At 39.7% G+C, this 20,377-nt stretch overlaps 1 protein-coding gene across 1 annotated transcript in view; it reads right to left on the bottom strand.

The window, feature by feature from the left end:
• Positions 1-19,648, bottom strand: part of LOC119728337 (ubiquitin carboxyl-terminal hydrolase 24-like) — a 28,954-nt gene extending 9,306 nt beyond the window's left edge. The window contains exons 1-3 of the mRNA XM_038200535.1: positions 19,609-19,648; positions 18,392-18,503; positions 17,599-17,720 (exon numbers count right to left, since the gene is read on the bottom strand). Of these exons, the coding sequence (XP_038056463.1) occupies positions 17,599-17,720; positions 18,392-18,443 (174 nt within the window). The 5' untranslated portion in view covers positions 18,444-18,503; positions 19,609-19,648. The remainder of the gene's footprint in view (positions 1-17,598; positions 17,721-18,391; positions 18,504-19,608) is intronic.
• Positions 19,649-20,377: the final 729 nt, after the last annotated feature.

The raw sequence follows: 20,377 nt of genomic DNA, 5'->3' as shown, positions 1-20,377 counted from the left end.
CAAATATAGCAGAAACGATATCTTAATGTAGACGTAACGGTGTCAAAATTACTCAGTGGAAGTGTGACATTTGGGGTTGACACGGTGTTACGTCCACAACCAAGCTATCATTTCTGCTCCATTTGGTACCCAACTACCGGTACCATACCAAAAGTTTTTCTTTGTGTGTTACATGTATAGTAAGAAATACATGAAGTGAATTTGGGAAATGCTTTACAGAAATTTCATTGACACGTTGTCAATGTTACGTCCGAATGACATTTTTGCTCATATTTTTGGCAAAATACATGCAAATGATTTAAAACTTTCTGCAGTCGTGAAACACCCAACAATAAATATTATGTAGAGCAACTGCAAGCAAGGCATTCATACTTTTCATAATATGGTCATATGCACACATTGTTCCAAACCCGGTTGAATAACCCATAAGGTTATCCTCATGAACTTTTTATAAATTGTAATACACCGATCCCTCTGCCTACATGCACAAGAGCAGCCGGGTACAATGTACAAGTACCACTGAACACCTAGTCACAACCAACAACAATATGCTTGAGGCCAGAGGTGTCTCATAAAAAGCTATTCATAAAAATCTGGGAATTTCCCATATGAGAAATTGTGTTCATGACGAAACAGTTGTGGCGTCATAACGACAGCCGTTGCTGTGCACTTAACTGGTAGCGAGGCACTATTCACTATTGGACAATCCATGTGCACAACATACAGTCATGCTGTTGTAGTAATAGCTGAATAGTAGGGTGTGGCTGATACTGCCGACAGACTGCATGCAGGAAACGTCTTCAAACTGTACCCATAAACAGGTCTGTTGAACTTGTAGGTAGGTGGACAATGTTTAAGGGAATATACATTTGCCTTTGCTGTAATTTTCAGAAATGGATGGATTTTGGGGGTTAGTATTTTACAGCAAATTACACTGACTTGTTTGACGTTTTGGGTTTGTAGATTCTAGAAAAACCAAGAAAAACAATCATGTTCTTGTAGTCTGGTTCTCCGATGCCACTTAAATTGAAAAGGAGCAATTTATAGACATCGGGGAATTGTAAGGCCAGGGAACAGTCTAGAAGGCTTGGACCCGTTCACAGATGTGTGATCAATTGCAAACAATATTCAGACTAAATATGGTATCCGGGCAGTAATTGAAAAAAAAACACCATTTTTTTCCAATTTGAAATTGATACAAAAATACCACTATTCTTGAAAATGTCAGCACACCATGATTTTACAGGATGCTTTAGACTGTCATTCAATAACAGCCCAGTAAGGTATTTCATAATAATTTGGTAGTTTTGTTTTTTGATGTTTGCAAATGTTGTACATTATATATTCCCTTTGATGCAGCCACACAGGCAAGCATATATAACACTATGACAGCCTGCATTATGCTCTCATGTATCCAAGAAGAAGAAATATTGACTGTCATGATGTTCTTTGATTATTTACCTTCGTATTGATATGTGCATGTATGTTTTTGACTTCATCTGCATAAAACTGAAGTGATTTAAATACATATTTACATCTACATGTACGCAAACTGTTAGTTAACTACAGTGGAACGCCGCTTTACCGAACACCGCTATACCGAACATTCGGCTATACCAAACATCATCCTTGGCTCTCGGTCAGGGTAAGCCTTAAGGATTTTTTTTTGTATAGCAAAACTGCTATGCAAATTTTGATTTGCATAGCAGTTTACCAATTTTGCATAGCAGTTTTGTTATACTCAAATTTAGCCTCGGCTTTGCAATTACTATTTACCTGTCAGTGTCAGACTGTACAAATTACAAAGCAATAAAGAAGTAACTTATGTTAAGCTGTGAACTTAATGACTCATCAGTTGTCTGTTTATTTCAGGAGCTGCATGCTTGCTGGAATAACTTTCGAGTGAAAAAGCAATTTATTAACCCGGGCCATTCCTGGCCCGGGTCTAGATCCGCCTGTCAATTATTGGCAGTGTTTGCCTTGATACCGGTAGTTTTCGTAGTAGCCATATTTTCATCAATATGCTACACAGCGCACAAACGACAACACAGCTGGGATTTTCACGTTTTTAGTTCCCACGAATCCCACGTGCGTATCAAGTGATTTTCTTGAAGGGGTAAACCCGTTTTCCGTGTCGGCAAAATGTTTAAGATAAACCGACAAATATCTAAAGAATAGTGATGAGAAAAGGGCTCGATTTACCTGGGTGCACGCATGCACCAGTGCATGTACATGTAGATTTTAGCTTGTGCACGTAGCTTTTTTACTGAGCATGCACGACGTGCATGTAACTTTTTTAGCCACCAAAATACTCATTTCATGCATATATTTACCAGTGAGTGAGAATAAGAATAAAGTTTGTTGAATAATTGACCAGATAGTGTACAAACGTGTTATTTCTTTTATAAATCCATAAATTATTCCTCGCACAGTCGCAGCAGATTCAAAGTTACGAGGTAAAATCTCGACGTACGTCCTGCAACCTCCTCCGATCATGCACGTGATTTACCACGTGATAGATGCTGCGGATAATTTGGTATCGCACTGACGCTCCGGGCATTCCTTATGTCCGGATCATAAGTGCGATTCCAAATTATTAGCTGCGTTTATCACGTGGTCTCGTTATTGGCCCATCAGACGCCGCCTGTTTACAAACTAAACACGTACAGATTTTATACAGCTGAACAAAATTGACGTTCTTTTTCAGTATTTAAGCTTAACTAAATCAAAACATGATGGATGTTTACCATGTCCGATAGTTGTGTAATTCAGTGGACCGAAATTTGGTGGCAAGTACACTTTGTGTCAACTTTTCATGATCAAAATGTTGTATAGCAGTTTTGCGATGCACTTTAAAAATTGCGTCGCAGTCGACCTCCAATGTGTCGCAAATTGCGATGCGATACCGCTTATTGCGGACCCTGCTCCCGGTTTTAATGTACAAAATCAAGCATTGTTGTTGAAAAAGTCAACAGATTAACAAAAAAATCTACTGGTTGTACATGTATTAAACACTACTTGGGCCACTTTTAATTCCAGAACATCAAACGACCCATAGTTACATCGTGTGTGAATGTCGACAAGCGACAGATGGCTATTATTTCCCCAAGGAATGAAATTAAGGGAAAACCACCAGGCCCAAGGAATAAAAGGGAAAACCACAAGTTGCTTAAACGTTTCGTGAGGACTCCTCTTGCGGCAGCGGAATGTGAGAAATGCCAGTTCACTATTGGTAGGAAGAGGGTACCGGCAGTTCAAAATCACTATATTACGAACACTTTCTGTGGATCCAACAATGTGCGTTATCGTGGTGTTCCACTGTATACTGAACACGAGTCAGTCTATATTTAAACAGTATCTTATAGTATGCATTTTTCTTTCCACTCTTATATGGTTCATGTAGAGTACAACTGAGCAAGATGGCAGAGGGAGGTATGACCGATCTAGTCTTGGATGAGACTCAGAAGGAACTTCAGGAATGTCCTATCTGTTGCACTGAGTACAAGGATCCTAGGATGCTAGACTGCTCACACAACTTCTGCCTGAAATGTCTGCAAGAACTCAGACTGACACAAAATAAGGACGACAAGAAAATTGTCTGTCCATTGTGTCGAAGTGAAACTGCCCTGTCTGAAGCTGGCCTGGACATGCTACCTGGAGGATCAAGGGATGTCAATCAACAGGAACAGACTGAAGGTCAGGGGTTACAAGTCATGTGTCAGGCATGCGATGAGGAAAATGAAGCCATTTCTCGATGTATGGATTGCAAACATTATCTCTGTCAAGAATGCCTGAAGGCACACAATCGATTGGCATCACTGAGGGCTCACAAGATGGTAGCTTTGACAGAGCTACCTGTTGAGTTCCAAGATATAATTGAGGACACTGAACTCAAGAAAGTTCCCAAGTGTCTCAAGCATCCAGATCAAGATCTCTGTCTGTATTGTAACTCATGTGAAGTCCTCATATGCAATGAATGCACAAACATTGATCACAAAGAATCCATGCATTCTCACGTCAGCATCGACCAGGCGGTTAGCAGATGTAAACAAGAAGTACAAGAATCCGTGTCTAAAACAGAAGAGTGCATTCAAAAATTCATTTCTGCAAACCCCTCTTCAGGTCATTTACGTTACAGACTCGACAAGATGCTGGTAAAAACTTACTCTCAAATTTCACAGAAAGCAGAAAAGGAAATTAGCAAAATCAGAGATAAAGCAAAACAACTCAAAATTGAGGCCAGGGCCATTGCCATTAAACGAGATACAGAATTTGCATATACAGAAACGTCTGAGCAGATTCTGGGTAAAGTGAATGAAGTGATGACTACAGCAACGTGCTATGAGATCCTGGAGTCCAAGAAGAAAATGCTGAGGGATTTGAATGAGCAGGTGGAGGTGCATAAGAGTTTGGATATCAAGCATGGGAAGTCATTCCTTGGCTTTAAGGAGAGTGAAGAGGTTGGTCAGCTTGGGACTCTGCTCTTGGAGGAGAAATGGGAGAGGGATGAGACCTTTCTAGATGTAGATAACGATATATGGTGCACAGGACATATAGCAGCATACTCCACAAGTGAAATGGTTTTGGCATACACTTATGAACTGGTTACACTGGATCCAGAGGGGAAGGGGATTTCTACAAAGACCTACAAACGTGACCCTGATAAACCAAACGAACCCCATGACCCTAATGACATACAGAAAGCAACAGCTCTAGCCATCAACAAGGATGATCAACTTCTGATCCTAGACAATCCTGCAGTCAAGATCTTCAATAAAGAATACCAGCTCCTTCATCAGTTCCTACCGGGTAAAGAGGCCGGCGTGGATGGCACGCCAACATGCCTGGCAGTGGACAGCAGCAATCTGATAGCAGTGGGTTACGAGGACAAGGAACAGATATCTCTACACAACCCATATGGTTCCCTCGTCAGAACACTGCCTGCTCCAAAGATTGATAGGCATTTGATCATCAGCAACAAGCGACTTATTTACACCAACAGCAATGAGGGTTTGCTGATGGCTGTTGACTTACATGGCAACAAACTGTTTAATCAAAGTTGTAGTTCTCCTCGTGGGCTGTGTTGTGATGATGCAGGTGATATTTACCTTTTGGCCTCAGATCAAATCTGCCATTTCAGTGCAGATGGCAAGTGCATTGCTTCATGGAACTGTCAGGATGGTTCTGATATCACATACACGCCTGCACATAAATTAGCAGGTACATATGTGTACTTTGGGTCTACGTGCATGTTCATGTATCACTTGGTTTAGAGATATCAACCAACACATAATTGTTCAAGCGATGAAAACAAAAGGCAGGGAATAAAAAAGAAAAAAATATACGAAAATGGTATCAAGACATTTTATATCTTCAAAACACCCATGAAAATTATTGATGCTCCATGCATCCATGGACGTGTGCAATGTACAGAAACTTTCTGACTGCAACTTTACAAACAGGACAGACTTGAAACACTTTGAGCAGGATATGGGAATGTATACATGTACATAGAAAGTTTACATGTGTTATATTACATTTAGTATCTTACACACAATTATCAACCGTAGTCATATGTGCAAACTTATTTGGAGATTGTACAGTTGTACATGTTTTTAAAATGGAAGCGCTAGTTTGATTTTTTTCCTAAAACTTCCCATTTCCCAAAATGAAATTTTTTTTCCCGAACTGATAACATCGCCTCAGAATTATAACAATAAAGTTTTTACATGAGGTGTTCTATGTACATTGTAGGTTGAAAAATAAACTTAATATTTCCAATCAGTCTTGAAAAAAAAACCCGCATGTGTCGTAAGTTCTTCTCTACTTCTACATGTATTGCTTAAAGATATGGTACAAGTGTAAATACTGATCATGCAACATCCATTTAGTATCCATATTTCCAGCTACCAGTACATGTATGGTACTCCACCATTTGTCATGAAAACAGGTGGGCAATAGACTGATCCACACACCCCGCTCCAGGAAGTTTTGACCAATCACAGCCATGATTTATGCCCGACATAGGTGTGTACACATTTGTAATGTGCATGCAGACATGTGCACGTCTGGCACATGTATACATGTACTGGTATTGAACATAGGAGAGGTGAACGATTTGTTGCCCACATACATGGTGGGCGGTGCCAAATAGAATGGTCTGTTCATCGAGGGCTATCTCCATGAGACAAAGTACGTACTCCATGTTCTTTTCAATAGATCCTTTTTTGTTTGTTTAAACAAATGAGACCAGCTTTATTCTTATTGGACTTTCAGAAACACAAACTTCAGCAAGATAAACTTCCCATCCAAGCGTTCTTTGTAACTTGGTTCACTGCAGTTTCTGTGCACTTTTCTCAAATATTGAGACTGTTTTGTATTATGAATATGAGTAGAACAGCTAGGACATGAGAGGCACACATGCTGTTGCCCTTGTGCGCGGTTGGTGGTAATGGGTGCTGTTTAAACATTGAAACGATAAACATTCTTAATCCATTTACAATTAATTTTCCAAACTGTTTAAACCAAACCCGCATTGTATATGTTTGCTGTATCTGCCCTCGTATGCATTTCACACACAATTAACAATACTAGTAAAGGACACCTTTAAACCATTTTATTTACAAAGCAAAAGACAGTCCATTATGAATGATCTTCTTTGTAGATCAGTGTCAATGCTGCCCTTCGTTTGCTGTGCACCATAATAATTTAATGTATATTCTTGTAACTAACATGCTTGAGTGCAAACACTGGTGCAGGTGGCATGCAGCCTGTGTGTCGTGGCTAAAGGTTTAAACGTTTCAATTAGGCTGAAATTGATTTGCTAAACGTTTCCAAAATGAACGCAAATCATCGAGGGCCACCTGCATAAGAATGTAACGTTATACCTTGGAATGTAGATCAGCTTCATTCTTATAAGAGATTCAAAAACACTAACTTTAACTTCCAACCCAAGCCCTCTTTGTATCTTGGTTTTTTCCCGACATTTTAAATTAAATGCCCCTTTTATCTTAACGTTTATACTGCTTGGTATTATGAGCACATGTACACATTGGAGCCTTTGGTTTTAGTAGTTTGGTCTTGGGTATTTGATCAAGCATTCAACTTGATCAGGCATTTGTAGCCTCAGAATAAACGATGGTTCTCCATTTATTAACCAAAACAGTTTGACTAGTTCTCTCCTTCTTGCTGTGGTTTATTAATTTAACCTACATTTCAATGACTGTATAACATTGTTTTGCACCACTGAAAACAAACCTTTCATTGACAATGATTACCAAAGACATTGGTTATTGCAGATGAGTTCTGTTTCATCTTGAGTTTTAACCACTATGGATGGTTACCCAGACCAGTGTTATGGGCCCATGTAACAGACTGCCTATAACATGCACTGGGCCTCTCTGCCACCCAAGAAAAAATGTGTGGAAAATCTGATTGGCTTTTCCGCAAAACCTTGCGGAAAAGCCTTTGTTTCTGTATTTTTTTTCTTCTTCATGTTTTCTATCCCAAATCCCATAGACTTTCTACACTTTTTTTCTCGCCGGCTTAGACATTGACACGGTGTAAATGTTGTTATCATCGCCGCTATGTATTAAATTTATTCCATTATTTATAAAGTTTCTTTCCTTGGAGTAACTTTTTCCCTGATTGAGAGCCCTTATTCACATAATTTGCAAGTCTAATCTAGTCAGTCCCCAACCAACCCTGTTTAGGAATCTCTTGTATGCCATCAGTAATGTTTTTGCTTGCGCCACCCCGGCGTGCGGGAAATTCAAATCATTGCGTTCACGCTCCGGACCAACTCACTTCACTTTTCAGTAGCCAACAATTTGTAAATTTTTTTACTTGAGTTTATTTTTTACTTCAATTAATATCATGTTTATTTCTGAACATTTTATTCCCTGTTAGCATTTATCTGTATACTATATTACTAGCGCCTGGCTGGATAATCATGGATACGTGTGTTTTAGTTCATGCCGAAATACCTAAGATTCCTTAGAGCCAACGCCCGTATTTTATAGGCCTTCACCCCGGTACATGGAAACAGAAAGTACAGATTTTTGGGGATGCCAATTTATAACATAATTTATATCTGTGAATTATATTTCATTGTGGTATGTTTATTTATTTTCTATTCACATTATTTTGTACAGCACCCCAGAATGCCGCTGTAAATCCCTGAACACCCAACAACTGTTAAACCATATACCTCACTGTGTGCTGATGATTCCTTACCCGGGGAACAATTGTAAGTTTAATATCAGTGGGTTTCTTTATTTAAATAATTCATTGGATTAATTGTATTTTATTAAAATTAATTGTTGACTCCTCCGCAACCGAGTATATTGTCGATAAGGTGCTGCCCGTTCACAATTGGTCTAATATTCTCTCTTAATCTATTTATGTAATTGTTTAATCATGTATTTTGATGTTGATGTGATTGTAATATTTAATATGAATGTTTGTATTTTCCTTTAGTTTTCACCTGCATCAGCGGTATGCAAATAAAATGGGGTCAAGAATTCAAAACAGACTTCCAGTCTTGTTCTTCAGTGGTGCATACAGTGACAAATGCGACGTCCCAATGACATTTTTGCTAATATTTCTGGCACATTCAATGATTTAAAACTGTATGCAGTAGTGAAACACCCAACAATTACAAATATTATGTAGAGCAACTGCAAGCAAGGCATTCATACTTTTCATAATATGGTCATATGCACACATTGTTTCCAAACCCGGTGGAATAACCCATAAAGGTTATCCTCATAAACTTTTTATAAACTGTAATACACCAATCCATTATCTGCCTACATGTACTGCATGCACAAGAGCAGCCCGGTACAATGTACAAGTACAGGACAGCTAAGGGCCCAATTACATAGAGCTGCTTAAGCATGCTTAAGCACAAAAAAACTTGTTTAATATAATCATGTTCCCAGCCAAAACTCAATGGAATGTACATTGCTTGTGACCGGTATTTAGCTGTTGTTTACTTAGCATAACAATTGCATAGAGTTTCAGTGGGTAACGTATTAAGCAACATTTTTTTGTGCTTAAGCAAATTTTGTGCTTAAGCCATGTAAGCGGCATTATGAAATTGGGCCTAGCTTGAGGTCAGAGGTGTCTCATAAAAATCTATTCATAAAAACCTGGGAATTGTGTTCATGAGGAAATAGTTCAACATTTACAGCAACAGCCGTTGCTGTGCACTTGACTGTGGTAGCGAGGCACTATTCAGTAATATTGGACAATGCGTGAACAAAACATACAGTCGTGCTGTTGTAGTATACATGGGCCTACCTGTACAAGAAGGGTGTGGCTGAGTCTGCTGACAGACTGTATGCAGGAAAAAACCTCAAACTGTACCCATAAAACGGCTACATTGTAGGTAAGTGGAGGATGAGCAATAATGTTCATGAGGAAACAGTTCAATTGCGACATCGCAATGAAAGCTGTTACAACTCAGTAAAGTGAACTTGACTGTGGTATAGTGAGGCACTATACAACGTGTACAACATGTACAGTACAGCAGTGAGCACTGTTGTAGTACATGTAGCAGTACATGTAGGGTGTGGCTGATTCTGCTGACAGACTGTATACATAAAGGGGGGAAAAGTTTTGAACTCGACCCATAAAACGGCTACATAGTAGGTAAGTGGAGGATGATAATCAAGCTAGCACAGGAGAAATACAGCACCATGGGACCCTAATGGAATAAGCCAATGTAATTAGCTTTTGGGGCCCTGTATCCCATGCAGACACAATGGATTGTCCTTTGATTCTTTCTGACTGTCCTATCTCTATCTTCTGGCAAACTTAAATTCTTGATCCACAACACTATCTATTGGACAATCCGTGTACACAACATACAGTTGTGCTGTTGTAGTAATAGTAGGGTGTGGCTGATACTGCTGACAGACTGCATGCAGGAAACGACTTCAAACTGTACCCATAAAGAGGCCTGTTGAACTTGTAGGTAGGTGGACGATGTTATGGGAATATACATTTGCCTTTGCTGTAATTTTCAGAAATGGATGGATTTTGGGAGTTAGTGTTTTATAGCAGATATTGTTACATTGACTTGTTTGCTGTTTTGGGTTTGTAGATGCTGGAAAAACCAAGAAAAACAATCATGTTTTTGCAGTCTGGTTCCCTGATGTCACTTAAATTGAAATGGAGCAATTCATAGAGGTCGGGGAATTGTAAGGTCGGGGAACCAGTCTAGAAGGCTTGGACCCGTTCATAGATGTGTGATCGATTGCAAACAATATTCAGACTAAACATGGTATCTGGGCAGTAATTGATTTTTCTTCCAATTTGCAATTGATACAAAAATACCACTATTCTTGAAAATGTCAGCACACCAGGTGCCATGATTTTACAGGATGCTTTGGACTGTCATTCACTAACAGTCTAGTAAGGTATTTCATAATAATTTGGATGTTTTGTTTTTTGATGTTTGCAAATGTTGTACCGTATGCAGCCGCACAGGGGAATATAATAAATAGCACCATGACAGACTGCATTATGCTCTCATGTATCCAAGAAGAAGAAATCTTGACTGTCATGATGTTCTTTGATTATTTACCTTCATATTGTTATATGCATGTATGTTTTTGATTTCATCTGCATAAAATTGAAGTGATTTAAATACATATTTACATCTACATGTATGCAAACTGTTAGTGAACTACAGTGGAACGCCGTTATACCGAACACCGCTATACCAAACATTCGGCTATACCGAACATCATCCTTGGCTCCCGGTTTTAATGTACAACATCTACCGAGCATTGTTGTTGAAAAAAGTCAATAGATTAACAAAAAATCTACCGGTTGTACATGAAACACTATTTGGACCCCTTTTAATTCCCGAACATCGAACGACCCATAGTAACATTGTGTGTGAATGTCGACAAGCGACAGATGGCTATTATTTCCCCAAGGAATAAAATTAAGGGAAAACCACCCGGCCCAAGGAATAAAAGGGAAAACCACCCGTTGCTAAAGTTTAGAGGACTCCTCCTGCGGCTGCGGGATGTGAGAAATGCCAGTTCACTATTGGTCAAAAGAGGGAACCAGCAGTTCAAAATCACTATACCGAACGATCGTCACTATGAACACTTTCTGTGGATCCAACAATGTTCATTGTAACGGTGTTCCACTGTATACTGAACATTAGTCCATCTATATTCATGCAGTATCTTATAGTACATGCATAAGTTGAAAGTTTGTTTTTCTTTCCACTCTTATATGGTACATGTAGAGTACAACTAAGCAAGATGGCAGAGGGAGGTGTGACAGATCTAGTCTTGGATGAGACCCAGAAGGAACTTCAAGAATGTCCTATCTGTTACACTGAGTACAAGGATCCTAGGAAGCTAGACTGCTCACACAGCTTCTGCCTGAAATGTCTGCAAGAACTCAAACTGACACAAAATAAGGACGACAAGAATATCGTCTGTCCGTTGTGTCGAAAGGAAACTGCCCTGACAGAAGCTGGCGTGGACATGCTACCTGGAGGATCAAAGGATGTCAATCAACAGGAACAGACTGAAGGTCAGGGGTTAAAAGTCATGTGTCAGGCATGTGATGAGGCGGAGAACGAAGCTATTTCTCGATGCATGGATTGCAAGCATTATCTCTGTCAAGAATGCCAGAAGGCGCATAATCGATTTGCAGCACTGAAGAGTCACAAGATTGTGGCTTTGACAGAGCTACCTGTTGAGCCCGAAGAAATAACTGAGGACACTGAACTCAAGAAAGTTCCCAAGTGTCGCGAGCACCCAGATCAAGATCTCTGTCTGTATTGTAACACATGTGAAGTCCTCATATGCAATGAATGCACAAACATTGACCACAAAGGATCCATACATTCTCACGTCAGCATCGACCAGGCAGTTAGCAGATGTAAACAAGAAGTACATGAATCCGTAGCTAAAACAGAAGAGTGCATAAAAAAATTCATTTCTGCAACCCCTTCTTCAGGTCATTCACGTTACAGACTTGACAAGATGCTGGTAAAAACGTACTCTCAAATTTCACAGAAAGCAGAAAAGGAAATTGCCAAAATCAGAGAGAAAGAAGAACAACTCAAAATGGAGGCCAGGGACATTGCCACTAAACGAGAGAAACAATTTGCATATGCGGAAACGTCTGAGAAGATTCTGGGTAAAGTGAATAAAGTGATGACTACAGCAACGTGCTATGAGATCCTGGAGAACAAAAAGAAAATGCTGCGGGATTTGAATGAGCAGGTGGAGGTGCATAAGAGTTTGGATATCAGGCATGGGAAGTCATTCCTTGGCTTTAAGGAGAGTAAAGAGGATGGTCAGTTTGGGACTCTGCTCTTGGAGGAGAAATGGGAGACAGATGAGGCCTTTTCAGAATATGTGCAAGGTAGAGACTATCGACATATAGCAGCATACTCCACAAGTGAAATTGCTGTGGTACAGAGTGATAAATTGCTAACATTGGGTATAAAAGGGAAGGTGATTTCTACAAAGACCTACAAACCTGACCCTGATAAACCAAACGAACCCCTTGACCGTAATGACATACAGAAAGCAACAGCTCTAGCCATCAACAAGGATGATCAACTTCTGATCCTAGACAATCCTGCAGTCAAGATCTTCAACAAGGAATACCAGCTCCTTCATCAGTTCCTACCGGGTAAAGAGGCCGGCGTGGATGGAATGCCGACGTGCCTGGCAGTGGACAGCAGCAATCTGATAGCAGTGGGTTACAAGGACAAGGAACAGATATCTCTACACAACCCAGATGGTTCCCTCGTCAGAACACTGCCTGCTCCAAAGATTGATACACATTTGATCTTCAGCAACAAGCGACTTATTTACACCAACAGCAGCAAGGAGGGTTTGCTGATGGCTGTTGACTTACATGGGAACAAACTGTTTACTCAAAGTTGTAGTGATCCTCGTGGGCTGTGTTGTGATGATGCAGGTGATATTTACCTTTCGGCCTCAGATAAAATCTGCCATTTTAGTGCAGATGGCAAGTGCATTGCTTCATGGGACTGTCGGGGTGGTTCTGATATCACATACACACCTGCACATAAATTAGCAGTTAAATGTACATTACGGAGGAACTGGTACAGTGGGGTTGCTGTGTACATGTGCATGTATCACTTGGTTTAGAGATATCAACCAACATGTAATTGTTCAAACGATCAAAACAAAAGGCAGGGAATAAAAAAAGAAAAAATATACAAAAATGGTATCAAGACATTTTATCTACAAAACACCCATGAAAATTATTGATGCTCCATGCATCCATGGACGTGTGCAATGTACAGAAGCTTTCTGATTGCAACTTCACAAACAGGACAGACTTGAACACTTTGAGCAGATATGGGATTGTATACATGTACATAGAAAGATTACATGTGTTATATCACATTCAGTATCTTACACATGTACATCAACCGTAGTCATATGTGCAAACTTATTTGGAGCTTGTACAGTTGTACATACATCCATGTTTTTTTAAAATGGAAGCGCTAGTTTGATTTTTTTTCTAAAACTTCCCATTTCCCAAAATGACAAAATTTGTCCCAAACTGATAACATCGCCTCAGAAATACAACTATAAATGTTTTACATGAGGTGTTCTATGTACATTGTAGGTTGAATTTTTTTTAAATATTTCCAATTAGTCTAGAAAAAAACCCGCATGTGTCGCAAGTTCTTCTCTACTGAGCTACATGTATTGCTTAAAGATATGGTACAAGTGTAAATACTGATCGTGCAACATTCATTTATATTTCCAGCTAACAGTACGTGTACCATACTCCACCATTTGTCATGAAAACAGATGGGAAATTATAGACAAATCCACACGCCCCCCTCCAGGAAGTTTTGACCAGTCACAGCCATGATTTATGCCCGACATAGGTGTGTACAAATTTGTCATGTGCATGCATTGGCATGTATGACATGTGTACGTCTGGCACATGTAATACCGGTATTGAACATAGGAGAGGTGAACGATTTGTTGCCCACATACATGGTGGGCGCTGCCAAATAGAATGGTCTGTTCATCGAGGGCTATCTCCATGAGACGAAGTATGTACTCCATGTTCTTTACAATAGATCCCTTTTTTGTTTAAACAAATGAGACCAGCTTTATTCTTATTGGACTTTCAGAAACACAATCTTCAGCAAGATAAACTTCCCAACCAAGCCTTCTTTGTAACTTAATTGGTTCACTGTAGTTTCTATGCACTTTTCTCAAATATTGAGACTGTTTTGTATTATGAATATGAGTAGAGCAGCTAGGACATGAGAGGCACACATGCTGTTGCCCTTGTGCGTGGTTGGTGGTAAAGGGTGCCATTTAAACATTGAAATGATACACATTCTGAATCCATTTACAATTAATTTTCCAAAATGTTTAAACCACACCCGCACTGAATATGTTTGCTGTATCTGCCCTGGTATGCATTTCACACACAATTAATAATACTAAAGGACACCTTTAAACCATTTTATTTACAAAGCAAAAGACAGTCCATTATGAATGATCTTCTTTGTAGATCAGTGTCGATGCTGCCCTTCGTTTGCTGTGCACCATAATTATTTCATGTATATTCTTGTAACTAACATGCTTGAGTGCAAACACTGGTGCAGGTGGCATGCAGCCTGTGTGTCGTGGCTAAAGGTTTAAACGTTTAAATTAGGCTGAAATAGATTTGCTAAACGTTTCCAAAATAAATGCAAATCATCGAGGGCCAGCTCCAGCTCCATTAGAATGTACCATTATACCTTGGAATGTCCTATACAAATGGTTAAATTTCTTCAGACTACAATGTAGATCAGCTTCATTCTTATTGGATTCAGAAACACTATTCGGAAACACTAACTTTAACTTCCCAACCAAGCCCTTCTCTGTATCTTGGTTTTGCCAAACATTTTAAATTAAATGCCCCTTTTATCTTATACTGCTTTGTATTATGAGCACATGTATGCATTGGAGCCTTTGGTTTTAGTAGCTTGGTCTTGGGTATTTGATCAAGCATTCAATTTGGTATTTTGTAGCCTCAGAATAAATGATGGTTCTCCTTATTTATCTCAACAGTTTGACTGAGTTACATGTGTATGTTGAAAAAAATATTCCTGTCTTTAATAATCATAACAATCCTAATCTTTGGCCTAAGGGGTCCAAAAAAGTGACAGGTTTCTGAGAAGATCGCCAGCTTAAATAAAATACCAAGTTTTAAGTTGATATGACAAGTCTTGTTTGTGCTATGGTGGGAAAACTATTGCTATTGTTTTAACCATAATGACCTTTGCCTTTGATTTATGGGGTCTAAACTCGTTAAGCTTCATTAAGCTGTGTTCAGGCCATGACTTTGCTTAAGTTACGCTGTGTAATGCTGATGCGCGCAGCCATACAAGTGAGTGTACACGTACTGTGCGATGCTGACACTCGCTTGCATGGGAAAGCGTTATCAGGTACAAGGCTGAACAGGTTATATGCTGGCGTGGTGTACATTCTTACATTGGCGTGTATTGTTTACATTTACGTACATTACTTACATTGGCGTGTATTGTTTACATTTACATACATTACTTACATTGGCGTGTATTACTTACATTGGCATGTATTGTTTACATTTACATACATTACTTACATTGGCGTGTATTATTTACATTGGCATATTGTATTGTTTATTTTGGCGTACATGTATTGTTTACATTGCTGTACATTACTTACATTGGCGCGCATTGTCTACATTGGCGTAGATGTATTGTTTATATTGCTGTACATTACTTACATTGGTGCGCATTGTCTACATTGGCGTAGATGTATTGTTTATTGCTGTACATTACTTACATTGGCGCGCATTGTCTACATTGGCGTACATGTATTGTTTACATTGCTGTACATTACTTACATTGGTGCGCATTGTCTACATTGGCGTACATGTATTGTTTACATTGCTTAACATTACTTACATTGGCGCGCATTATCTACATTGGCGTATATGTATTGTTTATTGCTGTACATTACTTACATTGGCGCGCATTGTTTACATTGGCGTACATGTATTGTTTACATTGCTGTACATTACTTACATTGGCGCGCATTGTCTACATTGGCGTAGATGCAGTGTTTACATTGCTGTACATTACTTACATTGGCACGCATTGTCTACATTGGCGTAGATGCAGTGTTTACATTGCTGTACATTACTTACATTGGCACGCATTGTCTACATTGGCGTACATGCATTGTTTACATTGCTGTACATTACTTGCATTGTCTACATTGGCGTGCGTTGTTTACATTGGAGTGTACTACTTACATTAGTGTGTATTGCTTACATTATTGTACATTGTTGATGTTGTGCATGTTGCTGCTTATATGAGTAGTGGGTTAATGTCTCCCAACTGCATGTATAATTAACTGACCCTGGTAATAAAACAGCCCAATTAGATCCCAACTACTCCTGTATATTTCTTGATTATTGTATAATAAATTACGACCATACATGTTGTGCCGACAATCCTGTTGTCAAGGTGTATTTCTTGCAGGTTTATTGTGCAATTAACAGAGAGTAATCACAATCATCATAATCGGCGGTATATTTCCTCCAAAACGGACCTGCTCCCTAAGCCTTGAGGTCGCTCTGAGTGGTCTCTTGTCTTGGGAAAGCTTGGGTTCGGAGAGATCCGCTACACACTAGGTGTCAGACTTGGTCCCTATGAACTTGGGATGGCCCAGGGAGATCCCTGCCACAATATTATGGAGACCGAAGACGCTATGGGGTCAGCAGAAAATCCCCATAACTTGGTTTTTATTTCCTGAACAATAAAAACCTTCCCCATAACGCTGGCACACGGATGGACAAGGCAGAAACAGTATGCCCCTTCGGCTTCACTGGCGGGGCATAAAACCGCCTTCAATTATTGTTTTCTTCCAAATGATCCCATTTCAAGTGGAATAATTTCACAGGGTATTAGGTACCTTTGAAGAAGGATTTGCTCATTTAATCATTTGGTCTGTTTCCGGGTATTTACCAATGTTCCCAGTACGTCACATCATGACCTTTAAAATGATAACAAACTTGGAGCATTCCTTCCTCACAATAGGAAGTTAAGGTAATATAAAACATTTGCTTTTTCTGCAATTTTCAGAAATCAATAGATTTGGGGGTTAGTATTTCATAGCAAATATTGTCACACTAACCTGTTTAAAGTTAATGTTCATAGATGCTGGAAAAACCAAGAAAAAATATGCTGCTCTTGTAGCCTGGTTCCCTGACCCTACTTCAGATGAAACAAAGCAAATTATAGACGTCGGGGCATTGTCAGGTCAGGGAACCAGACTAGCTGGCTTACACCCGTTCTTGGATGTGCAAGTGATTGCAAACAAAATGTCTTTCAGAAAAGTCAGGTTTTTCCAACGACTTGATCGTAAGTCCCCCTCCCCCCAAAAAAACTTCCCCACAATGTGGTCAACGATAACGTGACATACTTTGGAAATCATCCAATAGTATATCAACGGTTCTCGATTAAAACTTTTGGAAGGTTTTTGTAAGATGAATGGTCACCACGGCGACCTATGAACTCACCTCCCGGATGTACTTGATGCCTTCCGTGGCGAAGAGGATCTGCTGCATGTCGCTGGGCATGGCTAGCGGCTTACTGGTGGGGATGATCAATGTCCGCTGCCTCGGTGGATAATCCGCTTGATCTGGGGATTAACAGTAATCCACAATAAGTCCAATTCAATCATTGCTATTCTAATAATGAAAATTAACTCTAACAATCCTCAAACCTCCAAAATCCTCATGGCAGTTTAGGAGGATTTTCGAAGATTGAGGCTGAAGGGCAAAAAGTGTCCGTTCATTTTGGACCCTGCATTGTTTATTTTGCAGCCATGCATTACTGAGCCCTGCATTGTGCTCGATATCATCCGCACTGCTTCTGAATGTCATCAGCACTGCCTCAACCCATTAACAGTGAATTTTAAAGGATTGAGTCAATGGTCACTCCTCCATTGATTTTGGAGGATTGAGGATGGCTCCAAGCCAAAATTGTAATGCTTATAAAACGCTTTCCATTATAACAACGATCTCAAAATGCTTTACAAATATTCTCCGTTCATCAGGCCACGAGACCACATAGCAGCCGATATCAGCGTACATTCTGTCCTCTACCCTCACAGCTACCCGTTCATACTCCTGGGAGGAGAGGCAATTGTAGTTAAGTGTCTTGCCCAAGGGCACAAACACCATGCTCCTGGCAGGGAGGAGAGGCAATTGTAGTTAAGTGTCTTGCCCAAGGGCACAAACACCATGCTCCTGGCAGTAGAGTAGCACAGTACTTATGCACAAAGTCCATACAACAGACAGCCAGACTTACCGATTGTTCTGAACTTGGAGACGTCACAGTACAGGATCATGACAGCCAGCATCGTGTGGAGATAAGTGAACTCTTTGGTTTGCAGCGACGTCCATCGCCTCGTCTGAACATCCTACGCAGGCCAAAAATCAATAAGTAGTCTCAAGAAATAAAACCATTGCCATGACGTCACACTATTGTTAAAAGTGTAGATTCAGAACTATGAATCTCTTACACTGGTCACAAAGTGTGGATTCGGAACGACGAATCTTCAGTAAAGTGTGGATTCGGAATTACGAATCCGCATTTTGGACAATGTACCTTAAAACATATATAGCTGAATAGACATCATGAAACTTATGACTCGTTAAGGAAAGACTGTTGCATCCTGACGCCACTCTTTTCCTCATATATCATCTCAATAAAGGTTAGTCATCTCAAAAATGTTGAAAAGACATGAATCTGGGACTGAGAAACATTTCCATTTTTGTTCGGAAACACTTCATAGACTCTCCATAGACTCTGTACACAACCAGTTCGTGGCGTCTGGATACAACGTTCTTTCTCACGTTAATATTATTCTCTTTTTTTTACGCATTCTTAATCCATTTTGAATATTTTCAATTTGTTTTCACTTGATTCAAATCCATGTTGACGTGAAAGAGTCTACACCCAAAATAACGTGGTTGCACGGGTGTGGCGACTAGGATTCACATTATTAACAGAAACACGCCACAATGTTAATTTCCTTTACATAAAATTTTGATAACATAAGCGCCTCGGATAACTCCCTTGAATGTAAGTTCCGCCGAATTAAATGGCCAATATACAAGATATGCAAGTCTTTTCATCTCCACTCACTGGACTGTAAATGACAATACTTCTTTTGACGCAATGGTTTTAGTCACAGAATACACTCGCAAGTGTGGATTCTTAATTTACAAATTCACTCGGCGCTTTGCGCCTTGTGAATTCTTAAATTACGAATCCACACTTTCTCCTATATTCTCTGTAACAGAAATGTCTGCTATTGGACACAGGTTAAAAGGCATGTGAATTATGGCATCAATTAGGTGATCATTTTGTGTGACTGTATTTGAAGCATGATTAACGTTTGATATCACAACTAAAATCTATCTGTGCTCGAAGTGAGTAATGAAGAACCAGCCATTATTGGGTAACCGTCACCCCATTTCATTTAATGCACAGTTTTTTACACGAGAAACTATCTCACATACCTCCTCGTTCTGTGCAGTGTGTGGGCCCAAGAGGAACGTTACGATCGACGTACGGCAGACTAAGTGAACAGATGTTTGCAGCATACAATATCCTATGAGTGGAAAAGACAACAAATTCATTAAGGCCAACATAAAAAAGTCACCGGTTTCTGGTATGTGCGCGCGTCACCGCGGCGTAGCCATGCACGTCGGCAAAATGAAGAAGTTTTTTTTTCAATGAAAGATGATGTCTCAAAACCGCCAAACTCACTGGTTTGACTGGAATCCTGCTGCTGCACAATTTTAATGTGTTTTTAGATTGGGTTATGGTCGAGAATAAGCTTTATGAGGCCTCTCTGGACTCCCATATATTTGCTCTCCAATTTGAGTAGCTAGCAACAGGTCTATCAAAAATTGGCCTACTGCCATTGAAACCAATAATCAATTTTCGCAGCCATGTGGTACATATAAAGTTATTTACTTTCTCATGAGGAGACGTCATAATAAATGGGATCAAAGTATGATGGTGCAGTTATAAATGCATGGTTTCAAGCTGGTTAGGGGCCTGGCCGATAATAATGTTCAGCTCAGGCTATACATCTTTTTCACGAGGAAGCCATTTTTGATTGTGTTCCCTGAATGTATTTTATAAATTGTCAACTGTTGAATGGGATGGTGCCAGACTATTATGCCTTCCAAGCCTCGGGCTGCATCCGAATCAACTGTCTAGAGCTAGGTCTAGGTACGCGCCCATTGAAAATACGCGGGGACGCACTGACAATAGACGTAG

Source organism: Patiria miniata, unplaced genomic scaffold, assembly GCF_015706575.1.
Source record: "Patiria miniata isolate m_02_andy unplaced genomic scaffold, ASM1570657v1 HiC_scaffold_20, whole genome shotgun sequence".
Lineage (NCBI taxonomy): Eukaryota > Metazoa > Echinodermata > Asteroidea > Valvatida > Asterinidae > Patiria > Patiria miniata.
The sequence above is the reverse complement of the archived record's forward strand: the minus strand, read 5'-3'. Positions and strand labels throughout refer to the sequence as shown.